This window comes from Squalius cephalus (genome assembly GCF_949319135.1).
Source record: "Squalius cephalus genome assembly, chromosome: 3".
Lineage (NCBI taxonomy): Eukaryota > Metazoa > Chordata > Actinopteri > Cypriniformes > Leuciscidae > Squalius > Squalius cephalus.
Window position 1 is genome coordinate 36,040,604 of NC_137124.1, and position 24,681 is coordinate 36,065,284.

General features: G+C 36.4%; 1 protein-coding gene across 1 annotated transcript in view; it reads left to right on the forward strand.

The window, feature by feature from the left end:
- Nucleotides 1–24,681, forward strand: part of arap2 (ArfGAP with RhoGAP domain, ankyrin repeat and PH domain 2) — a 101,617-nt gene that overhangs the window by 950 nt on the left and 75,986 nt on the right. Inside the window, exons 2-7 of the mRNA XM_079867451.1 lie at nucleotides 15,727–16,517; nucleotides 17,476–17,552; nucleotides 18,847–18,923; nucleotides 19,719–19,780; nucleotides 20,522–20,866; nucleotides 21,980–22,049. Coding sequence (XP_079723577.1) covers nucleotides 15,796–16,517; nucleotides 17,476–17,552; nucleotides 18,847–18,923; nucleotides 19,719–19,780; nucleotides 20,522–20,866; nucleotides 21,980–22,049 — 1,353 coding nt within the window. The 5' untranslated portion in view covers nucleotides 15,727–15,795. The remainder of the gene's footprint in view (nucleotides 1–15,726; nucleotides 16,518–17,475; nucleotides 17,553–18,846; nucleotides 18,924–19,718; nucleotides 19,781–20,521; nucleotides 20,867–21,979; nucleotides 22,050–24,681) is intronic.

Consider the following 24,681-nt stretch of genomic DNA (forward strand, 5'->3'; position numbering starts at 1 on the left):
TATGCTGTAAAACATGAGACATTATGTCTTTCTAATAGCTGGACTTTGCTCTTTAGTGTTGGATTTTTATGAGAGAGAAATTCCTGGTATGCATGACTCAGTGTACATGAGAATTGGGGACAGCAGAGTAAGCAAGGCAAAAACGTTCCCACAGTCTTAAAGTTGACTAAAAATGAACTACTTTCATCATTAACTCACTCTCATAATGTTCCAAAACCTGTATGAGTTTCTTCTGAGGAACAGAAAAGGAGATGTCTGGCAGAATCACAGTCCCCATTTACTTTCATAGGCACATCATTCTACCTAACATCCTTTTTTTTGTGTGTTTCACAAAAGTTTGTGGAATGACATGAGGGTGAGTAATGCCAGTCATGTGCTGAATTATAACTCCTTTCCAAATTATTACCTCCCTCAATAATCTGGGGTAATAATCTGGCGGGGGTCGGAATTTGGCACAGCACCACACTGCATGATTTTAGCCCCAATTTTCACTCACCAACAGTTTTGAGGAAGTCGCCGACAAATGCCTGAATTTGGAGGCAAATTGGTGCTCGTTCATGTGAGTGACAATCGTGTAGTGTGTATTATCAAAGACGAAATCTGAGAGAAGCGCTGATGCGTCGCCGATGTGATGCTCGTGAGATATTTAGGGCCCTTTCACACCTGCCTTGTTTGGTCCGAATCAGAATTACAGGTGTGAGACGAAATTTGATCCGATGAAAAGAGGGAGTCTCGGTCCGGATCAAACTGAACAAAGGTTTGGTTCGTTTCTAGTGTGAAAGCATTTTCTGTTTGGTTCGGACTTTCAGACCATTTACAGGAAGTCTCAGTGGTTCTCGCAGGATTGCTTGCAGTCTTCTCCTCCTTTCCTGTCGGCGACGATAAAATGTTTGCACAATGAGGACGTTCATTTGGTTAATTTGAACTAGCCTTGAGTATAGTTGGTGCTGCAGGGAGTAATGCCGTAATAATTAGGGCTGTCAAACGATTAATCGCGATTAATCGCATCCAAAATAAAAGTTTGTGTTTACATAATATATGTGTGTGTATGGAGTATAATTATTTTCTATATATAAATACACACACATGCATATATATATTTAAGAAAAATGTGTTATTTATATATAAAATATTTATATATATAATATAAATTATATATAATATAAATATATATATACACAGTATATACATGCAAATATTTCTTAAATATATACATGCATGTGTGTGTATTTATATATAGAAAATAATTATACACCGTACACACACATATATTATGTAAACACAAACTTTTATTTTGGATGCGATTAATCGCGATTAATCGTTTGTCAGCCCTAGTAATAATAACAGTATAGTGGCAACGATATGCGCCTGTCCATTCATTCTTGTCAAAGTTACCCGCCGAATTGACAACACGCTGACGTCAGACGCACATCCGTTTACAAACCAATCAATGCCAAGATGCAGGCCACATAGATGATGACGACAGGACGTAAGTTTGTCATGTAAAGTTCTTTAGTGCGCTCGCATAATTGCAATGTGAAACCAAAACTAACCGAATGTATAAAATGTATCAAAACATGAACTTTGGTTCGGACCTTGGTGCGAACTTTCAGGTGTGAAAACGCCCTAATAATCTGGACCTGTCTGATTTGGAGTACTGCAGTGTGAAATCTGTTTTGCCTGGAAATTATTTCGGCGACGACCTACAGCCAAGTTAGAGCTCAAGGAAAAGTTCAGGGGGAGGAGTCATAGACCTGTGTTGTGCCGAATTTCGACCCCCTCACAAATTATTACCCCCCTCATTGAAGTCAGTACCTCATTGCCTAATCCTAACCACACCCCTAATCCTAACCCCTCCACCACAACTAATCCTAAACCTACCAATGCTGGGGCAACAAAACACCTGCTACAAAACATCAGCAGTGGCTTCTACAAGCAACCATTCTCTTCTTCATATTCTTCATTTTTTTCTTTTTCTTTGGAACAGACAACTTGGATTGCAAGCATTTTGCGGTCAATTATTTGACCGAGAATTCCTCTCTCACGTGTGAACTTACATTATTTCCTGTATTGCTTCTCGCGTATGTTTGGTTGTGAAACGTAGTCTGTTGACCAGACAGAAATGATGTGTAATGTGTGACCCCCCTGTTGCTCTTCCGTCATGTAATGTGCACACACCAGCAACTAAATGGCTCCCCAAACAAGCAGTGTATGAAGAACAGTAATCCGACGACTGCATTTTTTATAACAGATCTTTGGGTGAGCTGTTCCTTTAAGCAAATTCTTTGTGTACATTCTTCTTACTGTAATCACTTTGGTTTGCAGTTAGGCACGGGCCTACATGCTTGTGCTTGTTATAAAGTCTAGTATTGTAACATTTTTGCAGGTGAAAGAGGGACATTTCACCACATAAATAAATCTTGTTTTTGGCTGTGTTTAGGAAAAGTTGAGCCGCCGCCACCGTTTTTTTTTTTTTTTTTTTAGCATTTTGGGTGTTTGGGTGCATTCAGATTAATATTCTCTACTCACATAATGATGAGCAATTTATCGAACCTGTTTGTACTGGTAGAATGAAGTTATAATGTTCAACGATTTTGTGTTCTTGGTTTTGAGCTTTCATGAAACATACCTTTTGTTTTCTCTGTTGGTTTTGTTTGCAGCACCCAGTTTTTAAATGGTACAATCAAGTGGTAACCAAATACCGCTAGAATTGTTTGTCATACAAACGTAGACTACCTGTAAAATCAAACTAGGAAGGCAATGCATTATTTTGATATAACAATGTAGCACATAGGCCCAACAATATGCAAAATAACATTTCTGAAGAAATTTCTAATGTTGTGAATGCATAAATCAGAGCATGTGCGATTTTACAGATTATTTTTGGGTGATTTTTTTTTTTTTTTTTTTTTTTTTTTTTTAATTTTTAATTTTTTTGAAGACAAATATTTTTTTTGTAAAAAAGTTTATTTTCAACATTTAGTTTTCATAACATTTGAGTTGTGATTGAATGTTTTTTAAATGTCTATTGAGTTTTGATATATTCAAGCTCTCATCAGACATTAATTCACTGCACACAACACAAACTATGTGTTTTCCTCACTGCGAATTAATGTAGCCTTATTCTAATGTTCTTTTACCTTGGATAGTTTTTTTTTCTCCATTGTTTTCAGGATGAGAGCATGTCATGCAAGTTATTTGCTGCCATTTTCTCCTTCATTTTAAAAACAAGTTTAGAAGCCTTTTCTTGTAATAACAGTGTATCACTTGCATATAAAATGGTCCAGTTACTGTCTGCAACTGTAACAGGATGGATCTGCAACTCATTTCAGGGTGGAAACCAGTGAATTGCTGCATTGGCAGGATGCTATGCTACGGTGTAATTCAAGAAATATATGTGCTCATGTCTGAACTGGTAAAACCTTGATGCATGTCAGTGCAGGTTTAGAGGTTGTGAAAGCATTAGTTTGTGCCAAAGAAATTATATTTAGCCAGTTACCCAGTTCAGATCTGAAAAAACTGATTTGCTTAAACCAATTTGAACAAAAGCAGGTTTTTATGTTTAGTGAACAATACCTTGCAGCCTGGCTGGTAGAATTACTTTAAATAAATTGTCTGGTACAGATTGGTTGTATTTTGTAAAATATATTTAGTAACCTAATCCAGTGAATTACTGTATTGCAGTAATGGATTCTTATTCTTAATCTTATTACTTTTTGGATTGCTTTTCTTTTTGAGGCCCTTTATATCCAAATAAGGACAAAAAATTTGGTACATTTATCTTTTATTGACACGGCAGATTGTAGACAGTGATTGTATGACAGTGCTCTAACAACAGTTATTCGCTGAATACATTAATGTAGCAAAGTATGTTGTTGTGAGAAGAAGGATACGGGATACGGCAAACGTGTAACACACTTTAATAATCATAAAATAAACAAATACAAAGTGAGAGTAAAGATGGCAGCCCCTCACTGACGCCACATATCAAAACATAACATAATAGTCCAGGCCTCTCTCGATCCCCACTGTCGGCGCTCCTCCTTTTATGCTTCCGCTCCTCCGTGAGAGATGACTTGTTCTAACTGTTGCTGGTCTTCGTCACAACACGCGCTTTTGCACCACCTGCTGGTGAGATTGACTAACAGCAGATGGAGAGTATCTCGGTAATCTACTGCTTTTCCTGCAGTTCCGTTGAATTTACTGTCGAATTTGAACCACTGAATTTGTGGAAGCGAATTTGCAAAGCGAAATAAAATGGACCGAATATTGCCTGTTGAATATTATAGGTTGTATTTTTAAACAGTTTGAATATTTTGGGAGTGAAATATGAAAGGTGAATATGGATTATTGAATTTTTAATAATGAAAATGTTTGAAATGTTTTTAATTGAAATATTCACAGCTTAAATATTCAACTATGTTGAATTTCAGGCCATAAAAATGCAAGCCCTAAAAATACAATGCATTAAAATGCAAGCATGGTTAATGCAATGCCTATTTTTTTTTCAAGTAGTGCAATTCAACAGGCTTTTTGTTTCAAAAACATTTGACATTATTTTACTTCCATACCAGTGTCAAAGGTCAACAGCAAAGAAATTGGTTTATAAAGTGAGATTAAATACATAAATGATGTATTATTCAACATTTGAATTATTGCAGGTCTGCATGTCAGTGTTTTTATTCATTTTGATGATGAATACCAAATCTGTATCGTGTGCAAGTGAGATGAGTAAATGCAGGTTTACATTTAGTCTAGAACTACAATAAGCATCATGTTTACACAGCGCACACAACACCTCTGCACCCCACTCCCAATTTCTCTCAACATGGCGACAGAAGAGGTGTCAGTCAATAAATTGGACTTGCGTTACTTATTTGAAAAATACTCGCGTTACTTGCAATGTTACCCCCAACACTGTTTATCTCTCAGCATGATAAACTGTTCATTTTCCATCTTAGAGTTTAAACCAGACCTGATTGTGGCGTGAGTTTGCCTTAGAAACATAATTTAACAGTACCATCATTAAATATACAGTACCATACCTGAAACAGAAACTTTTAAATAATATTCCCTCTGCACTTCAGAAACTGTGGGCTTCCACGCACTCCTCAGATATCTCATGAGAAGTCTTTCTTTGACTGGGGTGTAAGGTTGTGGCTTCAAAATGAAAGGTGAATGATGCACGCAGGGATCACTCCTACTTCATTAAATATATGCGTGTATGTTTGGTTAAGTAGCTTGTGTTGTTATTTTGAGTGCTGACATTTTTTTTATGAAAGATTCTGAGTTTTATGTTTGTATGTTGTTTATGTGAAACTTTCTGTGCTGCCATTTTGGCCAGGACTCCCTGGAAGAAGAGATTTTATATCTCAATGGGACTATCCTGGTAAAATAAAGGATAAATAAAATAAATATAATAAACAGTTAATTTTAGCAGAAATGCATACATGGAACAGTTTTAACAGTATATTGATTGCTTATGTTGCAATGGGTAGTATTGGGGAGTAGCTAATTACAATTTCGTTTTGTACATTTTGTTAAAAGCTACATTCCGTTTTTCGTTTTGACAAACCTGCAATGCATTGAAGCAGTGCAGCGCCGTCTTATTAGAGTACAAACTATTACCGCCATCTGTTTTTATTTCACACATCTTGTAGATTTACAGTTCACTGAGAAGAGGTTGTCTGATGATTGTGTAAAAGACGTACAGGAGTGGGTTGATATTCCACATGAATCTACTAGTAATGGCTATACTTTTGTATGTTATTTATGCAAACCAAAGATTAAAACACTGCCTGCGTCGAAGACTTCAGTCACATACAGGTGAATAATAGGCTAGCCTTTCTATATCAAATTACTATTTCTGATTTTAATATGACCCCTCATAGTTTAATCTGTTCCACAACAGTTTTAAAATGAACCTAAAAGATCACTAACACTGTTTTGTACCATTGCTTTTGCAAATTATTTGTCAATCAAACAGAAAACAAAATCACGATATAGCTTAGTGCGCCTATCACACGGCAAAAGCTGCCATCTAATAAAATAGGTTGCGGTGGATTTCAGAATAAAGCACACTGTTCAGTCAAGAAGCTCATGATTCGTGTCTCACAGTAAATGCTGCAAGCCCTTTTTCCTGTAAAGCACTTTAAATTACCATTGTGTATGAAATGTGCTATATAAATAAATTTGCCTTGCCTTGATGTTACATAATGTAACAATTTCGCACTTTCACAGTCTGTTTGAGATACATGAGTATTGTGTGTATCTTTGGATAGTTTGCAAAATAAAACAATACTCTTTGAAATATTAATTGTATGGCATTATGTTGTTTTACACCCCAAATATTTAGCTTAAAACATTCTTCATTAACAATTATTCAGTTAGTTGTAATATACATTGTCATTGTAAAAAAAGAAAAATGAGTGGGCATCTTCCCCCATCTATATATACAGTGGTTTGCGAAAGTATTCAAACCCCTTAATTTTTTTCACATTTTGTTATGTTGTCTTTTGTTAAACTACATTAAATTACTTTTTTCACATTAATCTACACTCCATACATACACCATAATGAGAAAAAACAACAACAACAAAAACAGGTTTGTGACTTTGCAAATGTGTGTATATATATATATATATATATATATATATATATATATATATATATAAAAACTGAATTACATTGCATAAGTATTCATACCCACATGAAATTTAGCTCATGATCATTTCAATTTCATTTCGTAGCCAGTGAAGACACATGAAAACCCACATGGAATTTTCAAAAAAGCACCTAAAGGCTCTCTCAGACTGTGAGAAACAATATTCTCTGTATATTCTCAGATGTGCAAAACTTGTCACATCATACCCCAAAAAGACTTGAGGCTGTAGAGGTGCTTTAACTAAGTACTGAGTTAAGGGTTTGAATACTTATGCAATGCCTACTTATTTCAGTTTTTCCCTTTTAATAAATTTGCAAAGTTGTCACAGATCTGTTTTTTGCTTTGTCATTATAGTGTATGGAGAGTAGATTGATGTGAAAAAAAGAAGAAGAGTAATTTAAAGTAGTTTAACATAAAATGTTAAAAATAAATGAAGGGGTTTGAATGCTTTCGCATGGCACTGTAGGTGTTCTGAAAGGAGGCAAAAAAACTCAGTTTTTAAGTTTGATTTATGTTTAATGTTTTTTTATAAATCAAATGTAAATTCATGTCCCAGTTACACTTAAAGGCAGGGTAGGTAGGATTTTTATAAAAAACTTTTTTTCAAATTTGTTTAAACTGTCTTTATATACCAATACATAATTAAAATGTAAGTGCTCTGAGAAAGAGAGTATAAAAATCGAGTGACTGTAGACCTTTTAATCTGCAATAAACACAGCTCATTATTTCCATTCGGGACAAAACAATTGATTGGTTTGGGCGACTGTCACTCACTCTCGCAACCATGGCTACCACCCCTGTTGCTAGATCTGCCCATATGCGCGCGCACCCGTTTGATTTGAGGAGTGCAAGAGAGGCGCGGAACCTACGAAGAGTAAAATTATGGCAGAGAAAGAGCATTCAAAATTCAAAGCACCTGCATATTCAGTCAGCGAAGGCAAACAAGGCAAAAACTACTTCCTCGGACCCTGGTTGCCCGCACTCTTGAACGACCTCCTCTGCTTCGCCCTCGACCCCGACCCCATAGCTCGTTACCTATAAATATAGCTTGTTACCGAATCAAACAAAGTATATTTTAAACTTTACCAGTATCGATATGCTAGCTTGATAGTGAGTACTAAAATAAATCTTATTTGTTTATATTTATAGTGATAAAGTTAGGTATTTTATTACATGTGATTCTGACATGATGTCACTGCATGCACTGCGCTCGTTCCTCTCCGCTCGTCTCAGGTAAATAAATGCGTCTTCCAGCTGAGCCTGAGCGTTTGGCGTCGCGCGTTCATGTGTTTTGGGGGCGTGGCTTTGGAAGGAGCTCAGAAGGGAGGGGGTGGAGTGAATGGAAATAATTAGTTGTGTTTACAACAGTCGTGAGAGGTCTACATACACTCGATTTTTATACTCTCTTTTTCAGAGTACTTACATTTTAATTATGTATTGGTATATAAAGACAGTTTAAACTCATTTGGAATGTTTTTTTTTTTTAGAAAAATCCTACCTACCCTGCCTTTAATGTTGCCACATATTCCTGGTTAAATAAACATTACATTAAAAAAACAAAACAAAAATTCTATTTTGTATTTTTACATTAACAATGTTATTAATGTTCTATTTATTAAAACCAAGTATAAATCTCATCAAGTTAGTTGTTTGTAAGCATTTTCAGATTTATTCCAAAATAATAACTAAAGGCAGTAATAATTTAAACAACATATTTTATTTGTGAACTAATGTTCAACTGTTCCTTTTGATATTCAACTTATTTTGCGTTTACAAATAAGCTTAAAGGCAAAATACACAAGAATGTGAAACACCACACTGTCTGTTTATTAACTGTAAGGTGGGAGTTGAAAGTTGTCAAATGCAAATTATATACATCACATACTATCTATCTATCTATCTATCTATCTATCTATCTATCTATCTATCTATCTATCTATCTATCTATCTATCTATCCATCTATCTAGTAAAATATTAACAAAAAAAAATATAAAAAAAATAAAATACTATATATATATATATATATATATATATATATATATATATATATATATATATATATATATATATATATGTGTGTGTGTATATGTATGTAATATGTATATGTGTGTATATATATTTATATTTATATTTTTTAAAACTTGACTGCCTTACAGTTGAATGCTGAACAAACAGCATTTTTGAAATTACCTTACCTTTAAATGATACAATATAACATATACTATTGTTTTTTTTTTTCTTTTTAAATCCGGGTCAACAGTGCAATACATTGTTAAAGAACAGACTGTACTCTGAGATTCAGTTATATTTCAGCATTGACAAAAATAAATAATTCTAAAGTAATTTTTATGTCTTTTTCAAGATAGAAACACTTTGTTTAAACAAAAAAGAAAGACTTGTTTAAAATACTTGTAGTGGTTATTTAAAAAAAAGAAGTGATGTGGAGAAAAGGAGAAGCAGAGTTCTGAAAGAACGTACTGAAAGAGCTCTTTAAATGCTGTGGAACTAATATTCACATCACTGATTACCATTACTCAATCTGTTTAAACATCTCTGCAGTGGCTGAAGGAATTGTTTCTGATGCTTGTGAGAACATTAATTGAATTTTTAGTACTGAAGAAATGCTGCTTAGAGTTTCACAGGGGAATTTAATTACACAGGGGAGTTGTCATGGAAATAATGTTATTATGAAAAATATCTTATTCATCCTGGAATAGGTTTTATTTTCATTATGCATTATATAATTTCTTTTTTCATTTTAATGTTGGTGTTAAATAAAATGTCATGTGGGTGTTTTTTGACACTTTTATTTTTATTTTTTAAGGCAACTCTGTTGCATCAGTTTGAGTGCTTGTGGAGAAACTAATCTTCAGGTTCAATGTCTCCAATACTATACTTCCATACAACAATATAATACTTCTCTAGAAAGAGCAAGATGGTGTAATATGTAATTGTTATATCTAGCAGCTAAAAAAAAAAGAAAAGGATTTTTTGCTAATTAATTTTCAGGGAAAACAACTAAAAACCAAAACATAGCTCACAGAGTGAAAATGTGTACATTCACTGCAGTGAAATATGATTGTCAGTCTTGTTAAACACAGGTATCTTGTGCATAATTTAGTTATGAAAGAAAATTACAGTCACTTTAAATCACCCAAAGGACTACCTGGAATTTACAGGAGTGAAAACCGAATTTTGAGAGTGAGTTCATTTGATATTTGCTAAATGAACAGAACTCTGTGGACAGCTAGTCATTTATCATGCCTTTGTGTTCCTGTCAGTCTTCATACGTGTATACTCTGTTTATACAAAACTATATATACCATGGCAGAAGTGGAAATATTGGACGGCTGGTATCTTATTATACAGACACGGTATCGGATCTACTTCTGTCTGCTGTAGCAAGTACAGAACAATTTGAGAGTGACTTCTGTAACATGATAGTTAGTTACAAAAGCTGATTGTGTAACCAATAAGATTTGAGGATGACAAATTGTTTTCATCAACTGGTAACTGTTAATATATTAACATTAACAATACTAAACCAAAGTATAATATGCTGTTTGCTTATCAAGATGCTGATATACCCTCTTTCTATCATGACAACTCTCTGAAGATTTTTAGCATGGTAATGGATATGAAAGTGTTAATGCATTTGGTCTTGGCGGAATAGATCGGCTACACTGCTGCTGTATTTTAGTGATGTTGATTATTGCTGTTGTTGTAGATTAAAGCTGCTGCAGAGAACAGGAACTTGTTACTGCCAGTACATACACTGATACGCTGCTGTGAGCATGTAGGGCATACTGCTGCTGCACAAATAGCATATATCAATAACCAATACAGATCTATACAGGTGGAGCTGGGGAAGATGGAGGGTTTTAGACAAACTCTGAAAGTGCTCTGCAAACTTCTTAAGTCAATGGTAACCAAGTCAAGTCAAGTCAAGTTTATTTATATAGCGCTTTTCACAATACAGATTGTATCAAAGCAGCTTCACAGTATTAAATTAAAATAATACATCAATGTTTGTTTCTAGTGGAAAACGTCCACGTTTGGTAATGCTGATCAATAGTATTGTTGAGAAAAAAAAAAAAACCTTGGGAGAACCCAGGCTCAGTCGGGGGCCAGTTCTCCTCATCGGACCAGTTCTCCTCATCAGACCTCCTCAACCAGCCATTTAAATGTTGAGCAGCAAGCTCATTGGCTGCAGATTTGACATGAACCAATCAGCTTGTGCCAAGTAGTTAAGAACATGAATAAATTATCATCAGCTTTCGTTAACGAACCATCAGTCTGCTCCATCTAGAGTTTCATGACAGAACTAGGCATAGATTTTGAAGTTTTTTATTCATGTTTTTATTCTCAGTATTTGATTTGCTTCATAATTGTCTTTATTGTTGTTCGTTGTTCAAAACGTTGCAATTAGGGTTGCCACCTTCAATACAGAAAAATAAGGGGGGGGGGGGGGTTGGGGTCCGATGACATGCCAGTGGTGGTAAATCACAACTTAAAACATGTTTTGTTTTGTTTTGGCCAATGCTTCTGCCTTAGTTCTCCCGATGGACATTTTCTTTATGATTTTTGAGTCATGCAGAATCTTTTGGTTAAGCTTGTGTCCACAGTCAGCACTGTTCTAGCTGAGGTTATGTTTAACCGTGTGGTACACCTGCGTTAACTCAGCTGCTGTAACCTAGAGAGGAGTAGGATGAGAAATTGCTAATGAACTTGAGTAATTGTATAAGGTGGCGTGAACACAGATTTTGGATAAAATATTTGTCATTGTTTGCAGACAGTAACCCCATCCAAACAGTGAAACCACGTAATAAATAACCGATCTACAAACATTTCTAAATTCATGAAAAACACAATTTTTTTTATTTTTATTATTGGTAAGTTAATCTATTTTATATAGTCTATTGTTAATTCTACAGTAGCCTATTGAAGGATGCAATCATTTAAATTAGTTAAGTTGTTTATTTGCTTCACATAGGCACTATATTTCTATTATTAAATATATCTCTCTTATTAAAATAATGCTTATGTGTCTGACTGTACACCTTAACCGTAATAAACAAATTGGTAACACTTTACAATAAGTTTCATTAGTTAACTACATTAATTAACATTAACTTACTGTACGTTCACACCGCCGCCGGCGAAAGCGGCAAAATTCGCTCTCGCCGCCCTGCCACCGACACCGTAGAAAGATTCGGGGACGCTCTGACGTAGATTAGAATGCGTGATTTTTTTCCTCTCAGGCGGAGGACTTCTACATTCTGATTGGTTGCCGCTGGTTGCCGCCGAACCGCGTCATAGCTTATTACCATAAAGTTGACTTGTTTTCAACTCCTCTCGCCGCTCTCGCCGTCCAAGACGCGCCGCGCCGCCCTCGCCGGAGCTCGCCGCCGGCTCTCATTGAAAATGAATGGCTTCCGGCCACTTTGACGCTCTCGCCGCCGGCGGTGTGAACGCACAGTAATAATGAACTGCACTTATACAGCATTTGTTCATCTTTGTTAATGTCAATTTTCACATTTACTAATACTTTATTAAAATCTTGTTAATATTAGTTAATGCACTGTGAACTAACATGAACAAACAATGAACAGCTTTATTTCTATTAACTAACATTAACAAAGATTAATAAATACTGTAACAAATGTATTACTCATTGTTAGTTCATGTACATTAACTAATGTTTAATAAATGAACCTTATTGTAAAGTGTCACCAACCAATCATACCATAACATGATTCATTTACATTTTTAACATTATTTCTTAACAAATAGACAGCCTATGAAATCTAATGTAATCAATCAGAAAATTCTTGAGGTGATTAAAAAACTGTCATTACACTATCTGCCTCAAGAGATGATTGAGGTATGAAGAACTGTGAGACGGTGCTTTGATTTCTGTGACCTCTGGCATTGCGGGAATGTTGCTCTCCCGAGGCATGCTGTCGCACATCTGTCAAGCCACCGTGCGCAACAGAGAACACTCGCCGACAAATTGTGCAATTGGCTTGATATTCATTTCCGCTGACACTTTCCAGCCAAGTATTTGATTCCTCCCACTCTCGTCGGTACTTTTGCATCCGCTTTCGTTTCAGCGCTGGACGCGGGGGGGTATCTGAAGCAGCCTCCGCCATTCTTTCAAATCGACTCTCTGAGTGCCAAGAGACCCGCCCTCCTCTGACTCTGATTGGCCGTGACCCTGAAACAAACCAATCAATCCAACGATGGCAGCAGTATGGTATGGTAATGGTATTACCCAATCAGGGGCAGAATAGGACGAGTCTTCACAGAATGCCGGTGGGATGATTTGCATGAGAGATGCTGCATTGAAGACAACTCCGAAAATACAGGACAAAAAGCGCTATTTTATTCTCAAATACGGGACGATTACATATTTTAAGGGACGGGTGGCAACCCTAGTTGCAATAAGAACACATACATGCAAGGGCAGAAATGTGCAACTATCCATTTCTGATGTCACACAGTTAATCAGCATTTACATGTTTTCAAAAGGCTGTTCAATTTTTTTTAATTCACTATGCTGTTTATCAGAGAAAACCAAATACAACTGTACAGAGAAAGAAAGACATGTCCAGATTTTTCTTCTGCTCTTTACTCTTGCTTAGCAAAATAATCTGTTTGTGTGCACCACCAAATTGTAACAGTTTTATGTAACAGCAGCTTATCCGGATACATGACCAAAAGGGCAACTCTTATTGGTTGGCCAGTTTTATTCACAGAATGCCTCTCTGTAAAAAAAGGTCACATTGATAGTGTCGATCTGAACAGACACAACTGCTGTTTATTCAAATTAAAATGTTTACTGCATCGAATTTTTCACACCAAACATTTGTCTTGGTGAACTGGCCTTTAGTGTTGATTTAACAAAGATGACATATGGCCATGTTTAAATTTTTCAAGTTCTCAATTTTCTATATATATATAAAAAAAAGACGGGATGGGAATGAGATATAGATAGTGGTTATAAATATATAGAGACCTTTCTTGCAAGATGAATTTGTCTTGTTGCTTCACTTGAATGTAAACATCAAAACCTTGAGTAGTTTTGATGTTTCTCCTAAAAGGTTGTATTGTATAATTTATGAATCATTGCAAACATTTTCCCAAGCCAATACAGAAACACACTGTTGAAAAGTAGAATTGATTATTTTTGACGGCTCTCCAAAAAAAGCAATAAATCATCTGAATTTTTCAGAACGGTTTCATCACTGCAGAAGCACTGATCCTTAGAAAAAGAGTATTGTAGTATCGCAGATACTGTAGATCTAATGGTTATTTTGCTTGCTTTTAAAGGCCCACTGAAGTGCCTTGTAACGCGCAGCTTTGTATGATGCGTTGACGCAATGACGGAGGAGGTTGCTATACAATGCTAAAATGTACAGTCACCAATTTATTTTTATTTTTTTAAATAAAAATAACGCTGAACAGTCAACAGAACAACGCATAGAGTGCTGGCAAAAAGAGAACACTCGAGCTCGTGATACGTTAGTGTACGCTGATTGGCCGAACACAAGCGAAACGCCAGCACCCATCATTCTTAAAAAGGTTGTGTAAACACACAGATTATAGCCTATATATTTACTCCAGAAACTAACTCTATAAACATGGAAAACAGTGATAAATAGGCCTCTTAACCTTTACGCTGAGGAGAAAATCCAACGCAACTTTGAGGGGACCTAGCAAAACATGATTATGTATTTCTGCTCAGCTAGCAACACTGGACATCAACCACACTGCATACGCTAATAACTTTTCATTACTGTCTACTTTATATGTATTAGACAGGACTGTAAGACAGATCATAAACGAGTGAACACGGAGAATGCAAGCACTGTGTGGCACTGGCTTGTGTTCTCAGTGCCGTCAAAATAAAGGTCACAACAACAAGTGTGGCTTATGTCACTTCAGAGTTCCTACTGGAGGTGCAAATGCGACCAGGAAAACGTTCCTAGGGGAACCATTAGTTCTCGGGGAACCACCCTGGTGGCTAGTTTCTGCAACTACCCGGTGCGAAAGCCCCTATAGTGTACTTTTAAAGAAAATATAATTGATGTCATGACCCCGTTAACGCGAAGAAAATTATTCATAACCACGTAGGGGTGTGCGATATTATGATTTTAAATTGTGAACAATTAAAATGTCTCCATGATCTGCCTTTGAAGAGAGATTGTATGTGCTACAGTGCATTCTGTCAGTTCTGGCGCCCCCATCCCAGCATATTGCTCAACGTCACGCACATTCACATCATGTTTAGCAGTGCAGCGGTAGGGTTACGTGCCCATTGCAGTTTTTCACCATAATGAAAGTTTATTATTTGCATGTGTTTCAAGCCTTGCCAGTATTTTTTTTTTCTGCACGCTGTTCGTACATAAACTTTTCTTAACGCTCACGCCCGAAGCACATGCACGTTAAAAGCCTGTCACATGGCTTGAACTGTAAAATACACACAAGGTTAACATATAAATACAGTTGTTTATATCTTAAGTAAATGGAAACAGTTTGGATGCGTGTAGGTATATTAGATCCGTGCATTCGGTCTTATAGCGACAGCAGCCTAATTTACCTGCTGCTGTCTGTGTCATTAATGTTAGCCTAATCAAACAACGAAATACAAAAAGGGTAAATCACTCATTGCTCTTCATTTGAATATCTTCTGTAGCTTTAAAAAGAATTAGTGGATATTTTATTCATACAGTGAAGTCTATATAGTGCTTTATTTGTAAAGAATTTTATACATTTTCTTACTTGAATGGTAAATACTGTTAAATACACTTACTGTGGCTAAAACATATTAAAGCACTGTTTATTTAATTTGTATTTAATGTTGTATTTGTCCTATTATTTGCCTTTTTTATCTTTGTTCGTCATTTTAATAACAAAGATGATAAAATTAAATAAAATAAAGTGAAATAAGATTTTGGTGGTATCCCCCACCCCTACTTTTACCTAAATGGTCTGTCATGGATCATGGATCTTTTTTTGCCATATCGCCCACCCCTAAACACAATTTTATTTTTCCTAGGGTGTGTTCCCACATCTTTTCAACTTGTCTCAGAGTAACCTTGTCAACCAATGCCATACGGTAGATTTCATGACCACTGAAGACCCCCGTGTCTCATCTACTATGGAGCCTGACCAGGAGATTACTGTGTGGCTGACCAGTCTGCACCTGCCCCAATATGCCTCCAGCTTTGCCCAGGCTGGCTACCGTTGCCTTAAGGACCTCAGGAGGCTAACTGAGGAGGAGCTTCTAGAGGTGGACCATATTCCCACAGGACACCGGCGGAGGATCTTAAGCAGCCTGGAGACCCTGATGGTGGAAGCAGATGGAAATAATAGTTATGCGAAAGTACCAGTGAAGAGAAAGCCGATCCCAAGGCCTAGACAAGTGTTTCCCAAGGATAGGCAGAGAGGAACATCTTGTCAGCATCCCCAGGGCGGTAACATCCAAATGACTAGCCAAACTGTTCCTGCAAGGACTATTGCTGACTCAGAGCGGATGGCCAGTGGTTTTCAAACAGTTCCTAGTGTAACATGTCATGCTGTTTCCTCCAGCTCTAGCTCAGCTTCTGAGCATGGCAGCAGCGAATCACTGGAGAACTTTTCAGAAGACCGTAATCCAGATGAGAATGATGACTTTCCTTCAGAAGGAGCTTCTGTATGGTTTCAGGGAGAAATGGTTGAAAATGAAATATATGAGGAGTGCCCCTTCATTGGGGTACCCTCTGAGCCGAGGTCCACCCGCTCCTTTAAGCTACGACACAGGCCTGTACCAGAGATCCCTGAACATCCCTTCAAACCTCCTTATGACTGGTGAGTAAATCTACAAATGAATTATGTAATATATATTTTTGATGTTTTTCCCTTTATTTAGATAGTATAGCTGGAGAGCGGACAGGAAACAAAGTGGGAAAGAAAGAGGTTGAGGTCATCAAAGAACCGTGAGCAGGGACTCGAATTTGAAATCATTTTTACCAAACTTTTTACCAAAGATTTTCAATTAGCTGAACCACCAAAACCGAAATGAAAGTTTCTGTAATTACTGGAAAATTGTTTTTGGGAAAGCATGCATGTTGTCTGCATGAAAATAGACAAGGACAAAACATGGCGTCATGGCGGTAAAAAAAGGCGCAAATTAAACATACCTGTTTTAGTCATTGATTTCGGCCTTCTAAAACTATTATAACCAAAAATGTATTATTTTTGCTGTTTTGGTTGCTGCAGAACTTGTTTGGCAAAACTAGTGGTACTCGGTGAAACAGGGACTTTGTGAATGCCAGCATGTGTCACTAGGATCTTACTTACAATGAAACTGAATGTCTGACACATTTTGGGGTGGGAAAATGATACATAATACTGTTGGTACACAAACAATCAAGGAATTATGTTTATACAAGTTTTTTTTTAATTAAAATAGCCTAAGCAAACCAAGTTTTTTTAAAAATAATTTACATCATCAGCATTTTCACTAATGCTATTGGTTCATGATTTCCTGAAATAACTAACAGGAATATGACATAACTCATTTATCACAGGTATATAAACTGCTGGACATTGCTGGTAGACAAATTAAAGTGTTTTGAGTTTACAAGACCAAAAGCGACCATAGTTGAAGAAACACTTTACTACTACTCCCTAAGTATCCGTATCCGCATGGGAATACGGTGGTGTCCTCATTCGAGTGTCACAGAAAGTGATTTTTTTTTTTTTATCCATTCAGTCAGATATTCAAAAAACATTCACATGTTTATCCTCACAAATGTGTGTGCAGGAATGAGGCAGCACACAACAACACTGACCATCTCACAAGGTCTGAAGGACCCGTCTGCCCCACAAGCAGTCAAGAAGGTACACCATGCTTCACTTTATTCCAGTTTTAGTGGTTTATATCTTTTGTTCTGATTCATGATTAAGTCATTGAGCCATTTTTTAACCTGTTAAAATAAATGGGATTTCAAATATGCACTGGGAAAGAGACAAAGCCAGTACTGCAGTCTCTCAATGGAATTTGCTCTTATCTCCGAATGCATGTATGTGGAGAAGCCTAGTTTGCCAAACCTACATAAACTTGCTTTTGTGTGTGCCTTTGAAACCACCTTTGGCTTTGAAATGTTCCATTGGGTCCTCATTCTGAACATGTCACAGTGTTTGTAATTGTAGCAGGAAAGGTACTTTTAGTGTCCTAAAGGAATAGTTTGGAAATTGTTTGCCGGAGACTGTGTGTGTGTGTAGTCGAGAATTGGAAGTTAAACTGAAGTCAGAAACCATACTTGGGTGTAAAAGTAGTATAATAATGCCTGTATATCTACAACATCTACAACTTAATTCTGTTCTTACTCTCTGGAGACTAAAATGTAATGGAAAGGTAGATGAAGTTTTAGAGGAAAAGTTTAAAGTACTCAAACTAAAAAGTGTAGACTGGGAACTAGGGAATTAGTTTGCAGCAGAGAAGAACTAGAAACCAAGGTTTAATCAGTGGTTTTAGAATATGTTGGCACCTTCAAATTAAGGATGAGAGCATAGAAGGTGGCAAAAAAGGACTGTGCTATCCCACGTTCAATTACAAAATGCTCTGTGAGCAATTTACACAATTTTCCTGAAACAGGTTCTTGTAGAAGACTGATAAAACAGGGCAGAGAGGGAGGAAAAGAGAGCGAGCGTATCATCTGTAGTTAGAAGGTCAAACCTTGATAATGATAAACGATGAGACTGATCTGAAATGACACCTCAGCTACTGGGTTAAGATGTGATACAATACAGTACAGTTCTATCATAGATAACATAGCGGCGTCTAGATCAAACACCCTACAGTAGGGTCTTATCTTGCGGGGGGCCCTGTCTATTAGCTATATATCTATGTGTGTGTCCGTCCGGAGGGAACAGTCTGGAATTCATGCTGCCCCTTACTGTCTCCGCAGAGATATGGTGGTCATTTGTCACCTTGACAACCAGTCACCCAAGCTGCTCCCTCTTTGGTACATTTTCTAAGCTGGCTGCACTAAAGGACAATGTGTGGGATCTCATTTTATGCCTCGTTCTTTCATTATCTTACTCTTTCACCTTTGCCCTCCTCACAGACTCATACCACCTAAACCACAACCTGTTTTGAAATAATGACTGTTTCCTGTTGTGTTAATTACAGCATCTGTTCAAAGGACCTTGTCCCCCATTGCCCCATATGGAGAGCTTTTTCTGTACAATTCAGCAGAAAATGAACTGGTAAGTGAATACAAAAAATACCTGCCCTGGAATATTTTGTGATAAAATGAATGACATATCAGTGGTAAAATCACATGATCTAATGAGCTCACATGTAGAGCATATTCCTATTCTTAACACCTCTTCCTTATGAGTTACAGTTTCAGTAACGCTGTCTTCACACCTGGCTATTTGGAGAATTTGTTTTCAAAACCTGGCGCGTTTTCTACTTTATTTGTTTGTTAGGGAATTGTGAATTATGGCAGTCACTCTCAGATTCACATCGAAATAATCAGTCTGATTTTGACTGAACGGTGTGGTCTCGGCCTGATTGAAAACAAACTTTTGATTGGTTTGGTTGTGATGATAAAGCAATCCGACCTAAAGGACCAAGCAACCAAACTGTATCATTCATAATGGGAAATGTTAGGTTAAAAGTAGCATTGTCTAATTCTGTTTGAGAGCACATTACTTGCAGTTGAAAACCAAAAAGCACCTCTTCATCTTAAAATGTCACCGCTCTACGAAACAGGTGCATTTTCCCACTCTTACTGATACATTTTATATATATGTAACATTTTGGTATGCTTCAAAATGTTTCCCTGTGAAAGCTAAACAAACAATGGAGAAAACACAACGTAACAATTTAAGTCTCTAATTTGGTCTACCGGTCTGGACATGCCCCAAGACATGCATAAAAAGGGTGAATGGTGTTTTAAAACATAATTTCGAAAATAGGCTTGCTTTTACTTATAGTTCATAGAAGTGTCTAGAAGTGTATTATAGAGTTTCATCTTGCTTGTGTTTGTTTTTCAGGATTTGGGCCAAGATGTAATGTCCAATCAAGGAGTAAAAGAGAACCTGGAAGAGCAGATGAGGTAAACAATGTGGTGAACTTCAGTGTCATTTAGCTTGGACTTTAACAACCTAATTCTAAAATAATAAACTTTTATGTGAAGTCCTCAGATTCTTGCTGGTTTCTGTGATTTTAACACACAGTTTGTAGATTTTCCAAACGCCCTACTGTGGTAAATGCCCTATTTTTGGCATTTGGTTTCTGGCATTTGTTCCATTGTCTTTGGTTTGTAGCAGGTGTAATGGCCAACTTACTTTTAATTTACTTTGGATGTAAATACATTTTCAGTAATTCATTAATTATAAATTATTCCTTGCATATCCTCATCAAAACTGTCTATTCTTAAAGGGATAGTTCACCCATTAATGAAAATTCACTCACCTTCATGTTGTTCCAAACTTGTATGTTTGGAAGAAGGTTGTTAACCAAACAATTTTGGTTAGCACTGACTTCTATTGTATGGACAAAAAACACTTGTCAAAATAAACATTTCTCAAAATATCTTTTTTTATGTTCAAAAAGAAAGTCAGTCATACAGTACAGGTTTGTATTTGTACAGAACGACATAAGTGGGTCGATGAGATAATTAAAAAAATTTCTGGGGGGTAAACTATCCCTCTAGAACTAAATATGGTCATCATTTAAAACAAAAGCAATGAATGAAAAGTCTTCTTTATTAATGGAAATTAAATGAAGGTACTTGTTATTATTTAGCTTTGTTCTTATACCAACTTAACAAATGTATTCTTTTTTTTTTTTTTAGAAAAAAGCAGACACGAACCAAAGAAAAAACACACAATAACAAGCAAGACCTTTCCAAGAAACATGTTGATAATGATGATGGTTACTCCATTGTCCAAGCGTCCACTCTTAGTCAGCGATTGGCTAATGAAAGCTCTTCTAATCATCCTACACCTCCGGCTCTTCTCTTGAGCACTGGACCATCAGCTGTGGCCCAGACACAAACAGTTGTGAATGACATATACAGTATGGCAATGGATGACCTACCCCCTCAAATAGACGTTTCCATTTCTCCCTACGCCTGCTTCTATGGGACCCGTAACTCTGCCAACAAAGCAGGCTGGCTGGACAAACTCTCCCCTCAAGGGTAAGGACCATACAGGCCTCTGTTTGATGCTTTGCACTCTTTGTTTAAACTTTTTCTTTTAGGATTAATCTTGAGAATGCTGTCAGTCGAGTACTAAAACACACATCAAAGTATCAATGTTAAGGAATAATCGCACAAAGTGTCGTTATAACTCCATATGGTGTTATTTCTTCTGTGTAACACAAAATATGCACTTCACACAGCTTTTTGCCATACAGTGCATGGAGACCATATGACCATAAAAGACTCATGCATTTCAAGTCCTCTAAAGCCGCACAACAACGGGAAGCTGTACTCTACACCGCTGTGAGCTGACTGTGAAGTGCCCAATGTTCTGAAGCTGTTTTAAACCCACTATATATTAAATACATTAATATATACATGATCTGATTGAGCAGCAGTTTCTGTTTCAGTTGAACTCTTTTCCATTTAAATGTTACAAGACCAAGACCACCTCCTTGTACAAATGTTTGGGGATAGTAAGAATTTAAAAAAATATATAAATTAATGATTTTATTCAGCACAGATGCTTTAAATTCAAAATCAAAAGTATGTATAACTTTTACATTATTAGAAATTGTCAAATAACTGTCAATAAGAAGTTTCTTTGGCACCAAATCATCCTATTAGAATGATTTCTGAAGGATCATGTGACTGATGACTGGAGTAATGATGCTGAAAATTATGCTCGTTTTACTGTATTTTTGATTAAATAAATACAGCTAAAGAAGTCTTTCAAAAGCATAAAAAAAATCTGACTAACTCCACAAACAGCAAAATATTTTTGAAAACAAGTGTACAACGCTTTACCAAAGACAAGGCTAAAGCTGCAACATATATTTCACACTTTATTTTGGTTTTAGTTTTTACACATGTTAAACCCACTGTTAAAGACAGCCTTCCTGTTTGGGGTTTTTCTCTTCCTCTTCATTCGACTACTAGTTGACACACCACAATGCCAGTTGAGTGGACAAACTGGCCAAAATTATTGATTTGGCCCTAATAAACCCTCAATGACAGTAATTTTAATCTTGTATCATGACTAATGTTGTGAATCACCCATCACATTAGTTTTGACTTTTGTCAACATGACACTTCATTTTGTACTTGTAGGAATCGCGTCTTTCAGAGAAGATGGGTGAAGCTTGAAGGAGGAAATCTCACTTACTACAACAGCGATAAGGTGACACACCAATATTCACTAATTCTCACACACACACACCAGGGCTCTGCCATGTCATGTTCTTGTTTCAGTTTGAGTGAGGAGCGCTGCGTTATGACAAGTCTAGAAGACTCAGCATGTCAGTTTAAAGGATCTCAGAATGTCCAAACTGCTGCAAATCCCTCTCTTAATTTCCACTTTCAGTGGGATAAAACTAAAATGATTCTCCATTGCTGTCGACTGTCACTCACTCTTTTTGCGGATATAGGTAGTATTATCACAGTAGGACAGAAAAGGCACTGAATGCAGGAACGAGGTGATATCATCAGTGTGAAACAGTGGGGGTAGAGGACACTTTAATAGAAATGGAGGAAGGTGCTTTGGGTGTATCATGCTCTTGTCTTTCCTTTAGTCCTTTAAGCCTAATCTAAAGAGGATCATCAGCCACACACACATTTTATAGGATATACACCGATGAGCCAAAACATTATGACCACCTGCCTAATATGCTGTTGGTCCTCCGTGTGCTGTCGAAACAATGCTGACCCGCAAAGGCATGTTACTCCTGAAGGTGTCCTGTGGTGTCTGGCATTGAGACGTTAGCAGCAGATCCTTCAAGTCCTGTAGGTTGCGAGGTGGAACCGCCGTGGATGCAATTGCAAACATGTAAATTGCAGGTGACATAAGGCAGTTTTTTACATTAACGTCTAAATCTAATTATAAAATTGTTTCTACTCCAATTTGTTGTTGAAATATAATTGACACGGTGGTTTTCATAACTTGTTTTCATGACGGATTTATTTAAATTAAATAATTAAAACATCCCTAATAGGATAAGTAAAACATAATGAATATATAGGCTGATGTAGTGCAAATATTTACCATTTTGGGTCCGTAAGATTTTTTACTTCTCGTGTAATGTTTCTTATTATTATCAATGTTGAAAACAGTTGTATTGCTTAATTTTTTGTGTGGAAACTGTGATAAATTAAAAAGAACATAATTTATTTGAAATAGAAATATTATCTACATTATATATATACAGGTATATATATATATATATGCATGCATGCCTTTTGCAGTCTTAACTAGAATAGGGTGAGTGATGGCAAAACAAAACCTGCAGCCGTGAGGCTATTCTATAGTGTTGCAAGTGGTTTCCAGGGCATGGATAAGTTGGCCCTCTGAGCGTTTTTTTACTGTGTTTATGTTTGGATGCTGGATGGTTGCTTACTTGCTTCCTTCTATGTAATAATAATTGAGGAAAAGTGACAATTTGTCTTAAAAAGCATTACTAATCAAGAAAACTACGTAAAGTTTCAAAGAAATTGTCCTCCAACTGATTGTCCTCAGCGGACACATTCTCTCCTTAGTCTCTCTTCTCTGATTGAAATGGTTAATCTCAATCACTGCTCACTTCTTGACATCACATAATGATGTCATCAATCAGAGACCTCCTTAAGCGTGGGAGAGAGGCAAGCACCACACTCCCACTGGTTTCCTGTAGGGCCCTTGGGGACGGAGCAGCATGGTCTCCCCTCAAACTTACCTGATGTTTCGTCAACCTTGCGACCAGGTCTGCAACGTCAGGGGATCCAAGTAACACTTTCACAGAGTTTTGGCATTTATGTGTGAGTGAAAGAGGTTTAGAGTGTCACCTGTCAGTAGGCAGGGTGTGTGGAGATGTTTGGGTTGAGTACAACTGTGTAGAAAATCCAGAAAAGCTCAAAAGTCCTCTGGGAGTGCCAGTGGAAAGCTTTCTCACCACCCGCCCTTTGTTTTTGATGGTTGTAGTCATCCAGTTTAGGGCAGATGTGAGCTTCCCATGACCTGCAACTATACTACTTTGTCAAAAGTTTGGAATAAGATTTTTTTTTTTCAAAGATGAATATGTATGTATGTGTGTTTTTTTTAAAACGTTTTTGAAAGAAGTCTCTTATGCTTACCAAAGCTGCATTTGATCAAATACACAGTAAAAAAACAGCAATGTTGTAAAATGCTATTGCAATTTTTGTTTTAATATATTTTAAATTCTAATTTATTCATGTGATGGTAAAGCAGAATTTTCAGCAGCCATTGCTTCAGTCTTCAGTGTCACATGATTCCATTATGCTGATTTGCTCCTTAAAATGTTAAAAACAGTTTTTTTTTGGCTTAATATTTTTGTGGAAACTGTGATACACTACCATTCAAAAGTCTGGAGTAAGTAAAAACATTTTCTAAAAGAGAAATGGATACTTTTATTCTGCATGGACATATTAAATTGATCAAAAGTTACAGAAAAGACATTTACATTTACAGTTTTCTGTTTCAAATAAATGCTGTTGTTTTCAACTTTCTATACATCAAAGAATCCTGAAAAATGAATTCCACAAAAAAGCAGCAAAAACTTGAGGACCAGTAATAATTGATCATATTTGAGCAATAATTTGATAATATTTGATGACTGCTGAAAATTCAGCTTTGCCATAACAGGAATAAATTCTATTTTATAATATATTATAATAGAAAACGGTTATTTTAAATTTGAATAATATTTTACAATATTACTCTTTTTTTATTGTATTTTTAATCAAATAAATGCAACCTTTGTGTGCACAAGAGACTTCTTTCAGACACATGAAAAAAAAACTGAATTATTCAACATTTTTGT